Source organism: Manis pentadactyla, chromosome 9 (assembly GCF_030020395.1).
Source record: "Manis pentadactyla isolate mManPen7 chromosome 9, mManPen7.hap1, whole genome shotgun sequence".
Lineage (NCBI taxonomy): Eukaryota > Metazoa > Chordata > Mammalia > Pholidota > Manidae > Manis > Manis pentadactyla.
Genome location: NC_080027.1, coordinates 112,343,273 through 112,361,956, shown reverse-complemented (window position 1 = coordinate 112,361,956; position 18,684 = coordinate 112,343,273). Strand labels below are relative to the sequence as shown.

The window sequence follows — 18,684 nt, the reverse complement described above, 5'->3', positions numbered from 1 at the left end:
TCTGAGAAATACTTTAGTTTTACATGTATAGTCATTTTTTTGTCAGTATTCCCCTATGATGTCTCCCGTTGGGCGGGGACAGGGTAAAAGCTATATACATTCCAAAAATTAGTTTACTAATTTTAAAAATAGTTTATTTTAAGCGCTTATCAGAAATTTTTAAGATCTGCCAGAAAACTTGGAGAAACTATTGAGTATTCATTTCCAAAGTAGGTCTGTAAGTTTTAAGTCTGGGTAAGGCATATTTTTAGGGGACAAGTAGTGGATTATTGAACCTGATTGGATTGCCTTTTCTGCAGGTGAAGCACACTGAAATTAATACAGCACACTCATCATTTGTATCACTGTACTCTTTTTGAAATAATTTACCTTTCCAAAAGGTAAATTTGCCCACCTGTCAGTTCACCTGCACTGCTGTGAGACCATATGATACAGTGATCAAAAGTATGGGAGTAGTTCTACCGGGATTTAAATCTTGGAGTAAAACTGGTTTTGTGATTTTGGCAAGTTACCTTACACTACTTGCCTCCATTCCTCATCTACAAAACGGGAATACCAGCAATATATAGAGAGTTATTGGGGAGGATTAAATGAGATAATGCATATGAAGTGTTAGAAGAGTGCCTTAACATCCAGCAGTACTCAGTAACAGTTATTAAATAATAAAAGAGTTGAAAAAAAAAAGGTAGTAAGAATCCTAATAAATCATCAATTGAATACTTTAAAAAACACTATCACAAAAATTGTTTATTAGTTTATAACAAGATTTTCTTAAGATGAATGAGAACAGATACTATTTTTGCTGGTTCATTATCATTCATTAACTCTAACAGCTTAACCCGTTGTTGTCCAAGTTGAGAAATACCTGCAAAAAGAAGATAAAAGAAGGGGAAAAAAAAGTGTTCTTGAGGGCACAAAAGGCAGAGGTAGCTGATCATAAGTGGCACCAGTGATAAGATAACATTAGTTTAGGTAGTGTGAGTGCCAGAATATTATGTTAGCTGGGAAGAGACCAAACATTAAGCACAGAAGATGAAACTAATTCTTAATACAGAGAACTGTAGCTGTATTTCAAGAGTACATAAGAGCATCCTTGAGTCACAAGGGCATACTAGCTGTGGGCTAATCTTAAACAGCAATGTTCAGATCTACTCCCCCCAGAAGATTCCACATTGATCATAGTCTTTAATATTCTACAACAGAGTTAAAGAACATGAAGGAGTATATATTTTATATATATATATATATATATATATATATATATATATATAGTCACACATACACACACACACACACATATATATATAATATAGATTTCCATCTAAAACAATCTAAATCCTTATGTAGTTAATAATTAGTAAGTTTATTTGTATATAAATTCAGGTTTAATTTCTTCATGATGCTATTTAATGAAGTGCTGTTTTTAGAATATTACATCTTTTTTTCATCTGTTTTCATGAACACATGTTGTGATCTTTTAGCACTACGATGCCATAATGAGGTACATTAGCCAGCCACCTCTTCTGCTTGATGTGCACATCCACAAGCCCATGCTGAATGCTCGGACTTGGATGGATGCTTTGCTTGCCTTTTTTCCAGGTTTGCAGGTAAAAAAAACCTTCTATTTTCTTAATATTGAAGTAAAATTATTGTAATTACATGCATTTGTGACCTCTAAAACTGGGTTACCAAAATGGAGTCACATTTCAAAATTGTTGTAATCTACATTTTTCTGTTTATAGAATGATGATAGATAAAATTGGCTTATGTTATTGGGTAATTTTGTTATTGTTGACTTCTAGGTCTTAAAGGGGGATATTAGACCTGCTATTGAAACACATGAAATGTTGTATCAGGTGATTAAAAAACATAACTTTCTACCAGAGGTAAGCAAATAATCTTTGGAATTCTAATTTAATGTACTATAAATTGCTAATTAAAGGTAGAAAAAGTCATCTTCAAGATTGGTTTGTGCTTTTTCATTTATTTTTTCCTGGTTAATTATTTTTGATTTATACAGTTTTGTATGTGTTTTCCTCATATATTAAGAGAAGTCAGGTTTCAAGGTAATGCTGACATTTTATTAAATTTATGTTAAAAAACAAATTAGTTTTTGTTTTACCTTTTCTAATCCATGCCATTTCCTATTGCCTCATTCTAATTTTTACATATATACCAGTTAGGGAGACCTTTTTACTTTTTATTTTCTAAGCTTATTTTATGAAAATGATTTATATTGAATATATTCCTGCTGATCACACATGCTCCTTGAAATTGGAAAATTCAGCTCTTCCTCATGCTGATTGGAAATTATTCTCTCTGGGTTTTTTTGTACATTATATTAGTAATAAATAGTCTTGCTAGCTTGATAAGGCAAGATTTTAATAGCATACTCTTTGGTTTTCCAGAAACATTAAAATTTTCCAAATTTGTAGATGGCATAGTTCTATCCCTGCTTATTCATTCACTACCCTCTGTGAGATATTGAAGCATTTCACCAATTTAGAATGCTTTCTAAAATGTTTATTTTAGGAAGTATAGTTTTTTCAGCTTTCAGGTGAGTGCATGGTGGAAAATAAGGTTTTTAATAGCTATACCTTATCACAAATGAGGTTTTATTTGATTCCCATAAAGTTTTTTGTTTTTATTTTAGGTTTTTTTTAACCAATAATACCCTTTTTGTTCCACATAGGATTTGAGGTTGATATGAAAGAGAGCATTTGTGAAAATAGAAATATGAGAACAAGGAATTTAAGAGAAAAAGTGGAGATGAAAAAAGAAAACACAATTATGTGTTAATTGTGGCAATATTGAGTTTAATAGATTTTCCTAAGCTTTCTAATAACCAAAATGATCATTTTAAAAATCCGTTTAATTGTTAAAACTAGTAGCCTTAGCAAAAATGAATTGTTATTTTAAGCAGTGAAAATTTCATTTTATAGACGATGAAAATTGTTACTGATTTTAATTAGTTTTACTTGTTTATGATCTAATTTATGTACTATCATATATTCTATAACTACTTGTTAATTTTTTTAATCACATTTTTGTGTCTGTTTGTTTTGTGCAGGCATTTACCACAGATTTCAGGGTACATTGGGCTCAACATCCTTTAAGGCCAGAATTTGCAGAAAGTACCTACTTCTTGTATAAAGTAAGCTAATTTACCTCTCTTTTGTTGTTTAGACCCCATTCTCTGTTGGATATCTTATTTTAGTAATTGGGCTTTAAAAGTTCTTATTTAATGCTGTAATGATTGGATATATAACAGTTCTTACTCATCTAGTCCATAGTTACTAAAAGTCACAAGAATTGTCATCTAAGTTTTATGTTTTTCCAAAATATTTATGTAAATATTTCTTTAAAGAGAAATTTTGTATTCTAGAGCTGGTTTCTAAAGCATGTCTCTTCCCTTCTTCCAATCAGGCAAGCCTTCTGGGTATTAGAAATTTAAGGGCTAAGATATACAGTTGGACAGCTTTCTAATTGTATATTTAAGAAATTCTATAAAGCAGATGCATGGCTTCTTTTCAAAGCCAGGTTCCATGTAACATGTTCAAGTGCCTGATACAGCAATGCCTGGCACCTAGTAGGTACTCGATAAATATTTGATAAATGAATGGGTATATGGTAATATATAAGCTATATATATGTATACATATATTCTCCTTTTTAATAGGCTACAGGAGATCCCTACTACCTTGAAGTAGGGAAAACACTTATTGAAAATTTAAATAAATATGCTAGAGTGCCTTGCGGATTTGCTGCCATGAAGGATGTTCGCACTGGGAGTCATGAGGACAGGTAAAGCAATTCCTGACATCCCTTTTCCTCAGAGTAACTCTGAAACCACACAAAGCATGACTAGCAGAATTCCAGTAAGCTTAATATTTTGACCAGAGGTATTTGAAGCTACAAGCATTAGTTGATTGTGTTTATGTTTTTAAACTCTCTTGAATAAGGCTTATTTAAAATTACTTGAAGAGTTTTAATTTTTATCATAGTGCCTGGCATATAGTAGGTACTCAAATGGTTTTTAAATAGATGAATAAATATTGTTAAATTCCAGAACCTTGGTGTTACCATTAAGAATGTTGGGGTTTTCTTCTTTGTTAATATTTTTTATATTATGTAGAAGATTATAAATTATTAAGTGTTGCACGATCTAGAGTATGATTTGTGTTCAATTAGGAATTCCTCAAGGCAGTATCTTGCTTAATGTGTGTGTTCTTATTCTGCTGCTGATTTGGAGGGCTGGGGAAAATCATTGGCAGTTTCTATTTCATTAGATACTTGCTAAATGTAGATAGCATGAAATAATCAAGTTATGAAAAACATATTTTGGTGAATGTGATATTAACATTCCAGGTATTGCAAGATCACTTATCTGGTTATTTTCACTGTCTAAAACATATCAACACATCTCTAAGTGAACACTAAAGCATGTTTGCTTATTCGGTTTGCAAGTACTCATTTCACAAATATTTATGAGGTGTCTTATGTGCCAGAGTTATACTGTGAGGCCTAAAGATGAAAACGTCTTTTCCATGATTGAGTCACTGAGGACAGGCAGCTAAGCAGACTTTATAGCATTGTATAAGTGCTGTGAGAACATGAAACAAAAATTGGGATGAGATAGTCACTGAAAGGTTTCTGAAGGATCCTGTCTACTGAGAGATGTGCAAGAATTAGAAAGTAGTAAAAGGGGTTAGAGGCAGACGGACTGGAGGCGGGCGAAACACGACCCTCTCCTACTCATAGACCCTCCGTTCATCCTTCACTCAGTGTGTTCTCATAAAGTTCGTTAGGCCTGGAACCTCCTTCCATGACCAGATCTGAGGAGAAGTGGGTAGGCTTTGGGAAGTGGGCATGCAGTTAACAGCAAGAAGTGATCAGTATGATCTGTACCATTTATTGACTGCTTCCTACATACCGGGCACTCTTCTAATCAAACACTTTTTGTGTTAAATTCATTTATTTTGACAACAGGCCTTTGGAGTGTAATTTCTATTAAAATGTTCATTTTACAAATGAAGAAATTGAGGCACAGAGAGGTTAGGGAACTTGCCAAAGTTCATACAATTAGTAAGGTTAAGTCAGAATTCTAATCAATGCAGATTGGCCCCTGACATTATGTTATACTAGCAAGTTATTCAAGGTACAATAATTAAGCACCAACTGTATTCCAGTCACTGTACTTAGTTGTGAGGGTGGAAAGAGAAATTAGAACCAGTCCCTGCCCTCCCATGACTTAGAGGTAATGAAGAAGAAGGGTATATAAAGAAATCGTCACAACCATGTGATATGTGCTGCTGTAGAGGGAAGAGGAGTAGCAGGTTGAAGAAATACAAAGAAGACATGATTTACTTTATGCACAGTTCCAGTTTTCTAATTTAACACCCCTTCCCGCCCCCCCCCCCGACTGAATGTTCCTCATATGACATCTTTCTAGACCTTTTACCACTGTCTTTGCCCCCTTCTGACTGTATTCCAATATATAGAGTGACTTAAAACACCTACCCAGAGTTAATCATACTCAGGATGTGCCCAGCAAAACAGCACTGTTATCATCTAGATTCAGGTACAAGATTGCTAATTTTCTGAGGGACTGACTGATGGGCTTATGCCCTCTATCCAACTGAGGATCACTACCTCCTCAGCTCACTGTTCCCTGTGGCAGCATCGTACCTCTCAGGTGCATTAGACTCAACAAAAGGTTGAAAAGTACTAATTTTCATCATACTGTGTTATGTGCTTTTTGCACATATGGGTTTTTAGCAGCTTTATATAATTCAGCTCACAGTAAATTTGTGGCTAGTTGATCACAGATACTTAACAATGGCTTGCTGACAAATGACTGTTCCCTGCCTTGTTTTTGAGCAACTGATTTTTGGGTTTTTTTGGTTGTAAAATTAGAACTTTATACTTAATCCAGAAAAATGCCATTTTGTTGGGTTTTTTGCTGCTTTTTTCTAGACTAGAAAGAGAGCTTGAATTTTATCTCATGTATTAGCTAAATTAACTATTTTCAGTGATAAGCATGTCTGAAAAATTTCCATCTGAATTCTTGGGAAGAATTCCGGACAGGATCACCAGTGCCTCACGGCATGACACTTGAGAGGTTTTAGTTACCGGCTTTGTACATTTGGTTGCTTATCCCCCTACGGATCTACTAATGCTGTCACCTGACTCACATGTATCCGCACACATACACACACACTTTTATCAAAATGGAAATATCTGTATTTTCCTAGTAACAGATGATCACTGGAAAGAATTTAAATGTAGAAAGAATATAAAAATCTTCCCTGAGAAACTCCCTGCTTGCTTACCCTAAGGTGATCTCTGTCTTCCAGACATTTTTAACACCTGTGTGTTTGTATTTATATATATTTTTATGCTTTTTAAATGCAACTTAGATTATTTGATATGATACCCAACTTGCTAGCTTTACCTCATACTGTTCTTAACCACATCTCTCTATTCTATTCTAAGTGTTTACAAATCATCTGTTCATAATCAACTCTAGAATTTCTCAAAAATCAGAATCCTGTTCCTCAGTCTACAGTTCTCAAGCTAGCAGTTGCTCATGATAGTAACTGTCTTCCAGAAAAAGTTGAATTATCATAAGTGTATTGCAGGTTAACAGGGAGGAGTTTTATTTATTCTAACAAGATTAACATCTAAAATGTAACAACCAAAATGTTGAGACATTACAGATGAGTTGTTGTTACAGAATAAAACAGCATTTATGTATAGGAAAAGTATCAGTAGCTCTATTTTTGAGCTCATACGTATGCCAGGTGCTTTGCTAAGTAATGGACATGTAGTGTCTCACTTAGTATTTACCCCAATATTAGGGTGTATTATTATGGCCTTTACAGAAGCATAAACTGAAGCTCACAGTCCTTATATGATATCCCATGGTCAACACAGCTGGCTAGTCAGTGGAAGGTCTTTTCTATTTCTAATGCCCATGTTCTTCATCACCGTGTTCCACTGCTTCTCCAGTTCATTCTTTAGTAATGCTGTTTAAACTTGCATTTAATTCAGTCAAAGTGTATTGAGGGCCTACTGTGTGCCAGGAATTGTGCCAGAGGTGCAAAACTATGCAGTCTGTACAGTAAACTACAACTTACTGCTGAAAAAACCTAGGATGCTTTGAGAGGTAGTAAATCTAATCAAATGTCATATTACTAAGAGCTAAGCTCTTTTTCTGCCACTTTAATTTTATTAAAGCTTTTCTTTAAAATATTTAAGGCATTTCAACATTAAATCACTTGTATAGTTGTGTACATTTTATTCCTTTTATATTCCTTTCTTGACAGATATTTAAATATTTACAAAGACTAATTTTGTGTTGTGCTTTTTTCATGAAACTTTTTAAAAATTATTTCCTTTCCCAATAAAGGCTTGTTTATCACCTAAGTGACTGTATTATAAGCTCCATTAAAATTGTATTACCATACCCACTTTGATTAATATGAATTGAAAATTCATGTCTGGTTCTCAGTAGTAAAGTTCATGTGTATTACCTCCCTGCTGTTGGTTCTCTATAGAAGAAATGGAAAACTCTTCCTCATTGGAAGGCCAATAGGAAACTCTTGACAAGATTTAGTGCACCTGTGTGACAGGCTGCCCTCTGGTCTTTCTCATTTCCTTGGAATATGCTTGGTGTCAAGGCTGTTACCACCAACAGACAGATACATTCCATAGTTCCTTTGACATCAAAATTGGTATAGACAGGTTTATTGACCTTGACTCAATGGCTTTCATGTAGTTGGCATTTGGATATTTTTATGTTCTTAGATTTATTTGTAACCTTTTATTTTAGAATGGATTCTTTCTTCCTGGCTGAGATGTTTAAATATCTCTACCTGTTATTTGCGGATAAAGAAGATATTATTTTTGATATAGAAGATTACATCTTCACAACAGAAGCTCATCTGTTACCACTTTGGCTCTCTACTACAAATCAAAGCATCTCTAAGAAGAACACAGTAGGTTATGTTTTTGAATTAAATGTCTTGTTCTCCTTTTACTTTGTTTTTTTTCCTAAGTGAATAGAAATCCATGACTAGATTTCAGTAAATAAATGTGTGATAGGAGAAAAAGTACACTTGATGTTTTCTTTTATTATATCCTACTACATACACTTATGTTTCATTTAGTATTTCCTTTGAGTAAGCTGTAGTGTTAAGTAAAATAATTATTTTTATGTAATATTTTTTTATATAATAGGCTTCAGAATATATAGAACTGAATGACAGTAATTTTTCCTTTGAATAAACAATAATATTAAGTAAAATAATTTTTTTTATGTAACATTGTTTTATATTGTAGACTACAGAATATATAGAACTGGATGACAGTAATTTTGACTGGACTTGTCCAAATACTCAGATTCTCTTCCCTAATGACCCACTGTATGCTCAGAGCATTCGTGAACCCTTGAAAAATGTGGTGGATAAGAGCTGTCCTAGAGGCATCATCAGAGTGTAAGATGTATTATTTTATATTTGCTAATATCAAAGTTAATTCTTAGGAAATGGCAGAGAATGTAAGGAATATAACAGCCAAGAAGACATTCACTTAGACCAAAAATACTGAGGTATGTAGTTATTACTGATTAAAATTAAAATTGTTAAGTTAGATAGCAAAGTTTATCCTGTAATAATATTTTTATTATTATGGATATTTTCTATGTCTCTTTTGTTTAATGACCTAAGACTAAGAGTCAGTGGGCAGCATATAATTTACCTTCTGTAGCTCATTTTTGCACAGAACACACTTTTCCTTTTATCTATAGTTACTGTGTAGGAAAAATACAGCTTTTTGTTTTGTGTGATTTTTTTTGATGAGGTACTTACTCTTCTTAGTTGCTAAATAAAATTTTTTGGCTTAATGACTTCATTTTCTTTCAAACAGTCACATTCTAGGCCATTAGTAGGAAATGAAAAAATTTTTTTAGTATTATCATTCACTGATAAAAGTATTGTTTTACTTTTAAAATATGGGAGGAAAGTCTGTTTTTTGAAAAACAATAGTAACAAATCTCTAAGCAAAGCTCTTTACCTTCAAATGCTTTTGTAAATGTAAAATATATTTGAAAGCTATACTACTTATAACCTAAGTTATATGTAGGAAAATAACTTTTCATTTAGTACAGCTTCATTAGTTCTAAAACTAGCAATTTTACAAATATCTGATATTATTTTTATTTGCTTTATGTTTTTCCCCAGTTCTGATTTATAATTTTTTAAGCCTCGTCTATAATTACTTTTAGCAGAGAGGAGAGTTTCAGGAGTGGAGCCAAACCCCCTTTGAGAGCCCGAGATTTCATGGCCACCAACCCTGAACACTTAGAAATCTTGAAGAAGATGGGGGTGAGTTTGATTCACCTCAAAGATGGGAGAGTCCAGTTGGTTCAACATGCAATCCAAGTAAGCCATTGCTCTACTAATTAGATAACACCTCTGCCCTTTTTGGTCTTACTGGCTTTAAGAAGATAATGACATTTGGCTTTTTTAAAACATTCAATATATAGTTTAAAATTAGAGAATCAGAATTTTAGGATTTGGAAGTATCTTGAAAAGTCATCTAATTCAATTCCTTCATGGTATAAATCAATTATATCACAAATTGGTTGATGGATGATTTGCTTAAGTTAATATAGTCAAATGTAGGACTCAAATCTAAATTTTCTGTTTCTCAGTCCCTTGTCCTTCCACTGGTTTATTTAAAGCATAATGTTAAACTGTGGTAGTTTTAGTATTTATGTCTCTATAGTTTACATTATTTTAGTTTCCAGAGACCCACTGAATCTGAAGTACTTTATTCATTATAGAACTAAAAGTTCACATCTTGCTGTCTGTGCCTATAAAAGGCAACTTGGTCTTTTGGGAAGATTTTATTGATTTTTGCTTTAAAAGTTTTTTGCTTTTTGTAATATGAGATTAAATTATTCACCTTATTAGTACATTCATTCTGAGAAAACGACATAGTTTGCTAAATAATTTCAACCTAGAAACAATATCAGATATCCCTTAATCTCACATTCAGCCTTTCCAAAACTCCCCCTCCCCCTGAGATTTCTGTCTCTTCCCTATTCTCAACAGAGCCACCCTTCCTTAAGAAGCATTCTGCCTACTTCTGTGCCGCATGCCCTCCCTCTCCAGTAGCGGGAACAGCGTCTCTAATGACATTGCATTCACCTAGGCCACCCAGGACATAATTGCCATTTGGGGCTTCTTAATCTTCATATGCTTGAACTTCTCTGTAACGATTGACTGAACCCTTTTTAAAGCATATCGCTTTCTTGGTTTCCAGGGCATTCCAGCGACATGCATCTTTCCCACTTCTCTTTTCACTGCTTTGTAGGGTCCCTTATAGCTCTCCTTTCCTGGCACAACCACTTAGTATAGACGCTGCCAAATAATCTGGATCATACCCTTTTTCTCTATATACCGTCCTTCAACAGTCTCATCTATTTCAATAAGCACAGCTGTCATCTTTGTACATAATTTCTGAGTTACACATATGCTATTCTTGATTCTTATCTTTACTCTTAAACCCAACTTTAACCTACCTGTCATACATTTCTGCATGTTAATCTCAATCTGTTGAAACCTGAATTATCTCTTCCTGACCCCACCTTAGACTACCTTAGACTTGGTGGAAATCTGATTCTCAGTTTGTATCAAAAGTGGTTTATAGAGCTGTGAAAAACACACTATAAAAATCGCAGATCTTATTCTCAGAAGATACTTCCAGAAGTAATATTTTTAGGACAATTAAGGCCATGTATATTTGATAAGGACCAAAACTTAAAGGAGAAATTTTAGAGGAGAAGACTACAGTGCAATAATAATATTAAAAAATTTTTAAATTGGCAAGTTTCCAGAAAGAAAGGATAAAACTAATCTGTTTCTTTCCTAGGCTGCTAGCTCTATTGACGCTGAAGATGGGTTGAGGTTCATGCAGGAGATGATAGAATTGTCAAGTCAGCAGCAAAAAGAACAGCAACTACCTCCACGAGCTGTACAAATTGTTTCCCACCCATTTTTTGGCAGGGTAGTATTGACTGCTGGGCCAGCTCAGTTTGGGCTAGATCTGTCTAAACATAAAGAGGTGTGTATACTTAAAATATACTTGTTGAAATTTAATTTAAAGTATTAACTATTGCCTGATTTCTTAGTCTCTTTTCTAATTTAGTAGTTTTATTTTCAGAACCTAAATATTCAGTCTCCCAGACTGAAGTGGATTAAAGTTAAAAGCATATTCTGAAAAATTTGAGCCATTATTTATGTATAAAATAAATATGCTTATAGAATTTTACTTTAAATATTGTTCAGATACTAATTTCTTAGTCTGTTCTCTAACTTAGTATCTTTAATTTATCTAAAAATGGTTTTCAGAGTTTTAAACTACTGCTAGAACCTTTCTTTAAACAAAAATCGAACTCAGAGGTATCATGTAGAGAACAGGTGAAAGTCGAGGTGCTCTAGCTCGAGTGGCTGTGGAGAGCATAGAGGCTGAGGTTCCATGGAGCAAACCTGGAAGACCACTGAGCTAGCCCATCCTCTTAGTCTTAATATAGGAAACAGAGCCCTGCCCAGCTGAACCCTCACAAGTTCATCTAACTAACTGGTTGCCGAGCTGGGACCTGAACCCAAGTATCCTGATAACCTGAAGCCAGGGCTCTTTGAACTTTATTGTCCCTAGTTTGTCTTTTTCTTTCTAGTATTTATTTTAAAGCTTTGTAAGTTTATAGATTGATTCATCTACTCAACAACTCTTTATTGAGTCTCTACAATATTCTAGGCACTATTGAAGATGTTTGCTGTCTATCAGGTTTATAGAACCAGTGAAGATCTATGCTCTTTTGGAGTTCTAATTCGAGGATAGGGAGGGATATTGAAACAGCTTTACATTAACATCTTTAAAATGAATTCTCTGGTGGATCTGAATTTTCTGGGAAGAAGAACTGCTTGCAGATTCATGTAGACTAAATCCATTTATTTCCTCTTCCAAAATTTTTCTGGTTACTAATGAGTTTAAAAATGTTTCCGAGCTGTTGGAAGTGTGTCTGTGGATATGTAGTGCATCTGCCTACAGGTTTTAACTTTACCACTTACTAACCTTATATCTTTGAGCAAATTATGTAACCTGAGTCTCAGTTTCCCCATATGTAGAATGGAAATGATATTTCTGTTTTATGATCATCTGTTTTACATCCCTCAGAGTCATTAATAAAGATCAGATTTAATAATTTATGTAAAAATGCCTTATAAACTGCAAAGCACAATAGAAATGTTGGTTAGGTACTATGTTCAAAACAATGTTTAAAACAAAAATTTACACTAACTATGTATTGGATATATTATCATTAGAAAAGAAATGAGGTCTACTTAAAGCTCCAGATACTGAATTTTAATAACTAGATAGTGCTTTGAGAAGATAAAAGCATATTTAAGTTACTTTTATTTCTGACAGACAAGAGGATTTGTTGCAAGCAGTAAACCATACAATGGTTGTTCAGAGCTTACTAACCCCGAGGCAGTGATGGGAAAAATTGCTTTAATACAAAGAGGACAGTGCATGTTTGCAGAAAAGGCACGCAACATCCAGAATGCTGGGGCCATCGGGGGCATTGTTATTGGTACGTAATCCTCCACATCATCTGTTGACTAGTAGATAATTTTTAGGATTTTTCCTTTTCCACAATATTATCATAGAGTTTGTCATATTATTTTTACTACACTTGGTAGCATAATGGATAGGTAATCATTATTACCTCTTAATAATTTACATATCTCTCTCTCTCTTTTTTTTTTTGCAAGTCTAGATTTGGGTTTCTGTATATTGGTGCCAGTAAAAGTACTTGGGGTCTGGTGTGAAGGTGGGATAGGAGTGAATGGTAAAAACGCCCAATACCGGATAAGGAAATATAGTCATGAGATCCAAAGCCCATGAAGGGCAAGAATTGCCTGTTGCCACCTCCTACAGAGGGCTGTTGAAAACATCCATTCCTCCCCAAGATGCAGGCTTTGGAGTCAAACACATGGCAGTGCAATTCCTGGCTCTGCCACAAAATCATGGTGTAACCTTGGCCCAGCTTTAGTCTCTTTATCTGTTTATTCAGCAGAATAATTTCTGAGCTCCATCTCAAATATCTTAGGTGGTTGTTGTGCTTGAAGACAATATGTGCAAAATTTCCTGGTATAAAAGCTGATATATCATAGGTATAAGCAAATTTTTATCTCCTTGGGTCTTCTGCCACTGAAATGATACACTTCAAATCATTTTGCCCACGTATTTCAACTAGTGTTCTGCTTTTCAATTTTTATAGAAAATCATTTATGTCATGAAAACTACACATGATTATCAGGGAAAATATAAATTTTTTATGCTTAAAGTAAATAGGAGTTTACATTCAGAACCAATTGGGAGACCTGCAGTCACATCCTAATTGTGAAGTTAGTTCTGTATAGCCTCTCTCACAGGGGAAATCCATTTTGAATTTTTCTACTTAGGATAGATTTCCTTTTTGAATTCAGGGTAAATAAAAATGAAGACATTTAAAATAAAACATCAGTATTTATTTCAGTGAAAAAGTATTAACTGTTCCTTTTGCTTATTCCATATGGGCACTCCAGTATTGATTTAGTGAATGCATGAATTTCATTCGTCAAGTAAGCATTAGGAGAAATCTACTTAATAACTTAAATCAGCAGTTGGCAAACTACACCCTATAGGCTAAGTTCAACTCATTGCCTGTTCTTATAAGTGAAAGTTTTATTGAAACACAGCCATGCCAGATTGTTTACATATTGTCTATGACTGCTTTTGAGCTACAGTGGCAGAGTTGAGGGATTTCAACAGAGAATTACAAAGCTAAAAATATTCCCTATCTGGCCAATTACAGAAAAAGTTAGCTGATGCCTGACTTAAATGTATCTTTTCATCCTTGGTTATGTTCCACACTGAAATTATTTTTATTGAAGAATTTAATTGCTTGCTATCACTATCATTTTGAACATCTCTTACTGAGACTTTTAGAAATATAAAATAATTTTTAGATATTCCCTATATTTTGGTGGATATATAGAATTCTTATGGCATTCTGTATTTAAATGTTTTCTTTGGTAGCTACTAATTACAGAATCCCATACTGAGTTCTGTGGGTAAATAAGAGGTAATGATCCTTATTCATAGAAAATTTAATTTTTAAAGGGGAACTTTCTTGTGTTCTAACTTCTTTCCCCTAAGTTTTTTTGTTTCTGATGAAGCATTTTGTTTGGTTTTCACTGGCTTTAATTGTATACAAATGAGCAAATTAGGACTTAGTTTTTTATTGCAAGAACTAACAGTACAAATTATCTTAGAAATCTTCTGGCTCCAAGAGACAATAATTTATTGAAGTTGCTTTAAGAAAAGAGGTTTGTTTACTATTTGGAAAGGGTTATCTTCATTGAACCCTAGAGTAGGAAATACAGTGGTGTTCTCTAAGGAAATAGAAGTGGAAACTAAAACTCATCAGGGGCCATGATCGCTGGCATTTTTTACCCCCGCCTCTAACTCTGGGTCCTCCTGGATTCCCTTCTCTGCATCTCTTTGCAGTTGTGCTCCATTCTCCAGCTTCCCAGCAGCCTGCTCCCTCTTTGCTCATCAGTTCCAAAATGGTCATTTTAAAATTGCAGCCTCAGCCTTGAGTCTGTCACTTGACTGGACCACTGCTCACTGCTGATACAGTCTATCTGTGTGCCATTTCCAGAACCCCAGAGAGGTTGAGGGTCAGGTAGCCATTCTTTGTCTAATCAGTTGTCACTAAGAGGGTGGGCATTCTATACTAGCAGGGCCTATCAGAGCAAGCTTTCTGAGACAGGCAGGTTCTCCAGGGAGAGTGGCGTGTGAGATTGGAGGCAGACATGACTGACATCACCAGTGAAACAGTGTTTAGAAGTCCTGCTACCATTATTTAACCAGCATAAACTAAAAATAGTGTTTAACTCAACTTATAGAGGAAAAACCACTATAGTCATAATTATTCTTTGTGAACTGTATATAAAAGAGAACTACCAATTTGTAGTTTGGTAAAACAATATAATGCCATTAGAGGAAATCTTAATAAAATTTCATTCATAGTTCTATCATTGTAATCCAGGTCTTTGAATTTCCCCATCTTTAGGCTTTTTCATAAGCAATGAAATTTGTTACAGTTATAACCATAGAATTTCATGTTAACTTTTTTCATGTAATAATAATATCCTGATTTTCTGTGTGTTCCACCAATTAATTAAAATTTACTTGTAATAGTTTGCAGTAGTTTGCAGTTATAAATAGCACACCAGTAAACTTCTTTGGGCATAGATCATTTTCCTTCTTTTGAATTATTTCCTTCAGATGAATTTCTGGGAGGTAGAATTAGTGGGCCCAAAAAGTCTGGTTATTTTTATGGTTCTGGCTGCATAAATTAATACTGCCAACAGGTAAAAAACAGTAAAGATAAGTAGATAGACCTTGCTAATGGACAAATGTTTCTGTTTGCTGTGTTCAATTTCTGGCTAGATGACAATGAGGGGAGCAGCAGTGATACTGCCCCTCTGTTCCAGATGGCGGGTGATGGGAAGGATACAGATGACATCAAGATCCCCATGCTATTCTTATTCAGTAAAGAAGGCAGTATCATACTGGACGCCATCCGGGAATATGAGGAGGTGGAAGTGCTCCTATCTGACAAAGCAAAAGATCGAGGTAAGGGCACAAAATTATTTGATTTTTATGCAGCTTTGCATGAATTTTACTAATTTCATAACAAAAATGAGTTACAAAAATTACTTTAGGTTCACTGATAAAAAAAGTTAAAATTTTTAGAAGATGATTTCAAAATACATTTTTCTTTGGAAATAAGAGTAGTAAAACATTTATTTAACTTTGCTGATTAAAATGTTTTAGAATTATATTTTTATATGTGATTATAATTTTGCTATGATTCTGTCCAGTGAAAAAAATACAAGAGATTACATCAAGAGAGTCAGTTTTATATCCACAGATGTTCACCATTCAGTTTCACTGATAATCATATCTTACATGTCTTCTATAAGGAACAAAAAGAGATTGTATATGTATCCAGTATAACAGTAGTTGGGTTTCACCAGGCCACCTCCAATCAAATGATCAGTCTTTCCTACCCACTGGAGACACACAGAGAGCTATTACCCCTCTTATCTCCCTTAAGTGGATAAAGTCATAATTTGTCCAGGGTTGTTGAATCCTCTGGGATATTGGGTAGATATGTGGGAAATTGATTCAATTCAGTATAACTTTCAAGTGTAACAGAAAAAAAAAAGGTTAGCAACAATCTAGTGCTAGCCAGATCAGTGTTTTGTCTTGTCCTCTTGTATTATTGCTTTATTCTTCTTTGAGAGTCTTTCAAATGTCAACTATTTAAGAGCAGTGGAGTAAGTAAGATGTGTGTGTGTGAGGATACATAGACAGAAACAATGGAACAGAAAGAATTTCTAATCTTCTTAAGTCCTGTGTACCTGATTTTTGTACTGAGTCCTTTTCTAAACTCGGATCTTTCTTTCTTTCTTATATGTATTTAGGAGCATCAAACACAGGCAGATTATTATTCCATATAACTCTTTAATGCCTTTGCTTTTCTTCCCCCTACTTTGTGCTACCATTGGAATTTCAGCAGCAATATTAAAAGGTAAAATGATTCCAAGCTACATTATTAATAGTAGTAAGTATCCTGCATTAATAAGCCTTAAATTATATATATATATATGTGTGTGTGTGTGTGTGTGTATGTGTATATGTACATACGCATACACACACATGTGCTGTACATATATATGTATATAAATATGTATCATTTTGTTTCAGTGGATATCATGATGATGTCTGGTATAATGTAATTAAATAATTTTCATGTCTAGTCAGCTGTCCCATAATAATTCTTTATTGATCCTGTCATGACAAATCCTATGAATTAAGTATCTCATATAATAGATGAATTCACTAGTCCATGGCCATGCAAGAGTCACTCTAACAAAGGCATTATTTTGGAACATATTACTTTTGATAACTTATTTGAATACAATGTAAAACATTTTAAATAATCAACTTGTATTAAAAACTCACGTGTGTGTAGGGATGTGGGGGGTTTAGGACTCTTGAGGTTATGGTAGAGCATGTGCTTCCCATACCAGAGAAAGGATAAGAAAAGATAAATTCACTACATACTAAAAATCCTCTGAACAGTATTCTGTTAAGGCCCTTGCAGTACAAGGACTTATTTAAATTGCATTTTTTTTTAGGTTTTGATAGTCTGTAAATTTTTTGAACTATGATTCTGTTATAGAGTGGTATTTTGACAAAAAGTCTACAAAACCCCCCATTTATTTATTTATTTATTTTGGTATCATTAATCTACAATTACATGAGGAACATTATGTTTACTAGATTCCCCCTATCACCAAGTTCCCCCCACATACCCATTGCAGTCTCTGTCCATCAGCATAGTAAGATGCTGTAGAATCACTACCTGTCCTCTCCGTGCTGTACAGCCTTCCCCGTGCCCCCCCACACACATTATGCATGCTGATTGTAATGCCCCTTTTCTTTTTTCCCCTCCTTATCCCTCCCTTCCCATCCGTCCTTCCCTGTCCCTTTCCCTTTGGTAACTGTTAGTCCATTCTTGGATTCTGTGAGTCTGCTGCTGTTTTGCTCCTTCAGCTTTTTCTTTGTTCTTACACAACAAAGATGAGTGAAATCATTTGGTGCTTGTCTTTCTTGGCCTGGCTTATTTCACTGAGCATAATACCCTCTAGCTCCATCCATGTTGTTGCAAATGTAGGATTTGTTTTCTTCTTATATTCCATTGTGTATATGTACCACATCTTCTTTATCCATTCATTTACTGATGGACAGTTAGGTTGCTTCCATTTCTTGGCTGTTGTAAATAGTGCTGCAATAAACATAGGGGTGCATATGTCTTTTTCAAACTAGGCTGCTGCATTCTTAGGGTAAATTCCTAGGAGTGGAATTCCTGGGTCAAATGGTATTCCTATTTTGAGTTTTTTGAGGAATCTCCATACTGCTTTCCACAATGGTTGAACTAATTTACATTCCCACCAGCAGTGTAGGAGGGTTCCCCTTTCTCCACATCCTCGCCAACATTTGTTGTTGTTTGTCTTTGGATGGTGGTGATCCTTACTGGTGTGAGGTGATATCTCATTGTGGTTTTTATTTGCATTTCCCTGATGATTAGTGATGTGGAGCATGTTTTCATGGGCCTGTTGGCCATCTGAATTTCTTCTTTGGAGAATTGTCTGTTCATATTCTCTGCCCGTTTTTTGATTGGGTTATTTGCATTTTGGTTGTTGAGGCGTGTGAGTTTTTATATATTTTGGATGTTAACCCCTTGCTGGATATGTCGTTTATGAATATATTCTCCCACACTGTAGGGTGCCTTTTTGTTCTGTTGCTGGTGTCCTTTGCTGTACAGAAGCTTTTTAGTTTGGTATAGTCCCATGTGTTCATTTTTGCTTTTGTTTCCCTTGCTGGAGGAGTTGCATTCATGAAAAAGTTATTCATGTTTATATTTAGGAGATTTTTGCCTATGTTGTCTTCTAAGAGTTTTATGGTTTTATGACTTACATTCAGGTCTTTGAT

General features: G+C 34.4%; 1 protein-coding gene across 6 annotated transcripts in view; it reads left to right on the top strand.

Annotated features, from left to right (window-relative positions):
* EDEM3 (ER degradation enhancing alpha-mannosidase like protein 3) overlaps positions 1 to 18,684 on the top strand; it is a 65,253-nt gene that overhangs the window by 38,829 nt on the left and 7,740 nt on the right. For 3 of the 6 annotated variants that reach the window (XM_057507943.1, XM_036912561.2, XM_057507944.1), the window contains 10 exons: positions 1,482 to 1,607; positions 1,803 to 1,886; positions 3,071 to 3,154; positions 3,680 to 3,804; positions 7,835 to 8,000; positions 8,344 to 8,498; positions 9,287 to 9,443; positions 10,939 to 11,130; positions 12,496 to 12,661; positions 15,571 to 15,756. In XM_057507943.1, coding sequence (XP_057363926.1) covers positions 1,482 to 1,607; positions 1,803 to 1,886; positions 3,071 to 3,154; positions 3,680 to 3,804; positions 7,835 to 8,000; positions 8,344 to 8,498; positions 9,287 to 9,443; positions 10,939 to 11,130; positions 12,496 to 12,661; positions 15,571 to 15,756 — 1,441 coding nt within the window. Of the gene's footprint in view, positions 1 to 1,481; positions 1,608 to 1,802; positions 1,887 to 3,070; positions 3,155 to 3,679; positions 3,805 to 7,834; positions 8,001 to 8,343; positions 8,499 to 9,286; positions 9,444 to 10,938; positions 11,131 to 12,495; positions 12,662 to 15,570; positions 15,757 to 16,702; positions 17,488 to 18,684 lie in introns of those variants that run through there. The other 3 variants (XM_036912560.2, XM_057507945.1, XM_036912562.2) reach the window with 3 other exon arrangements.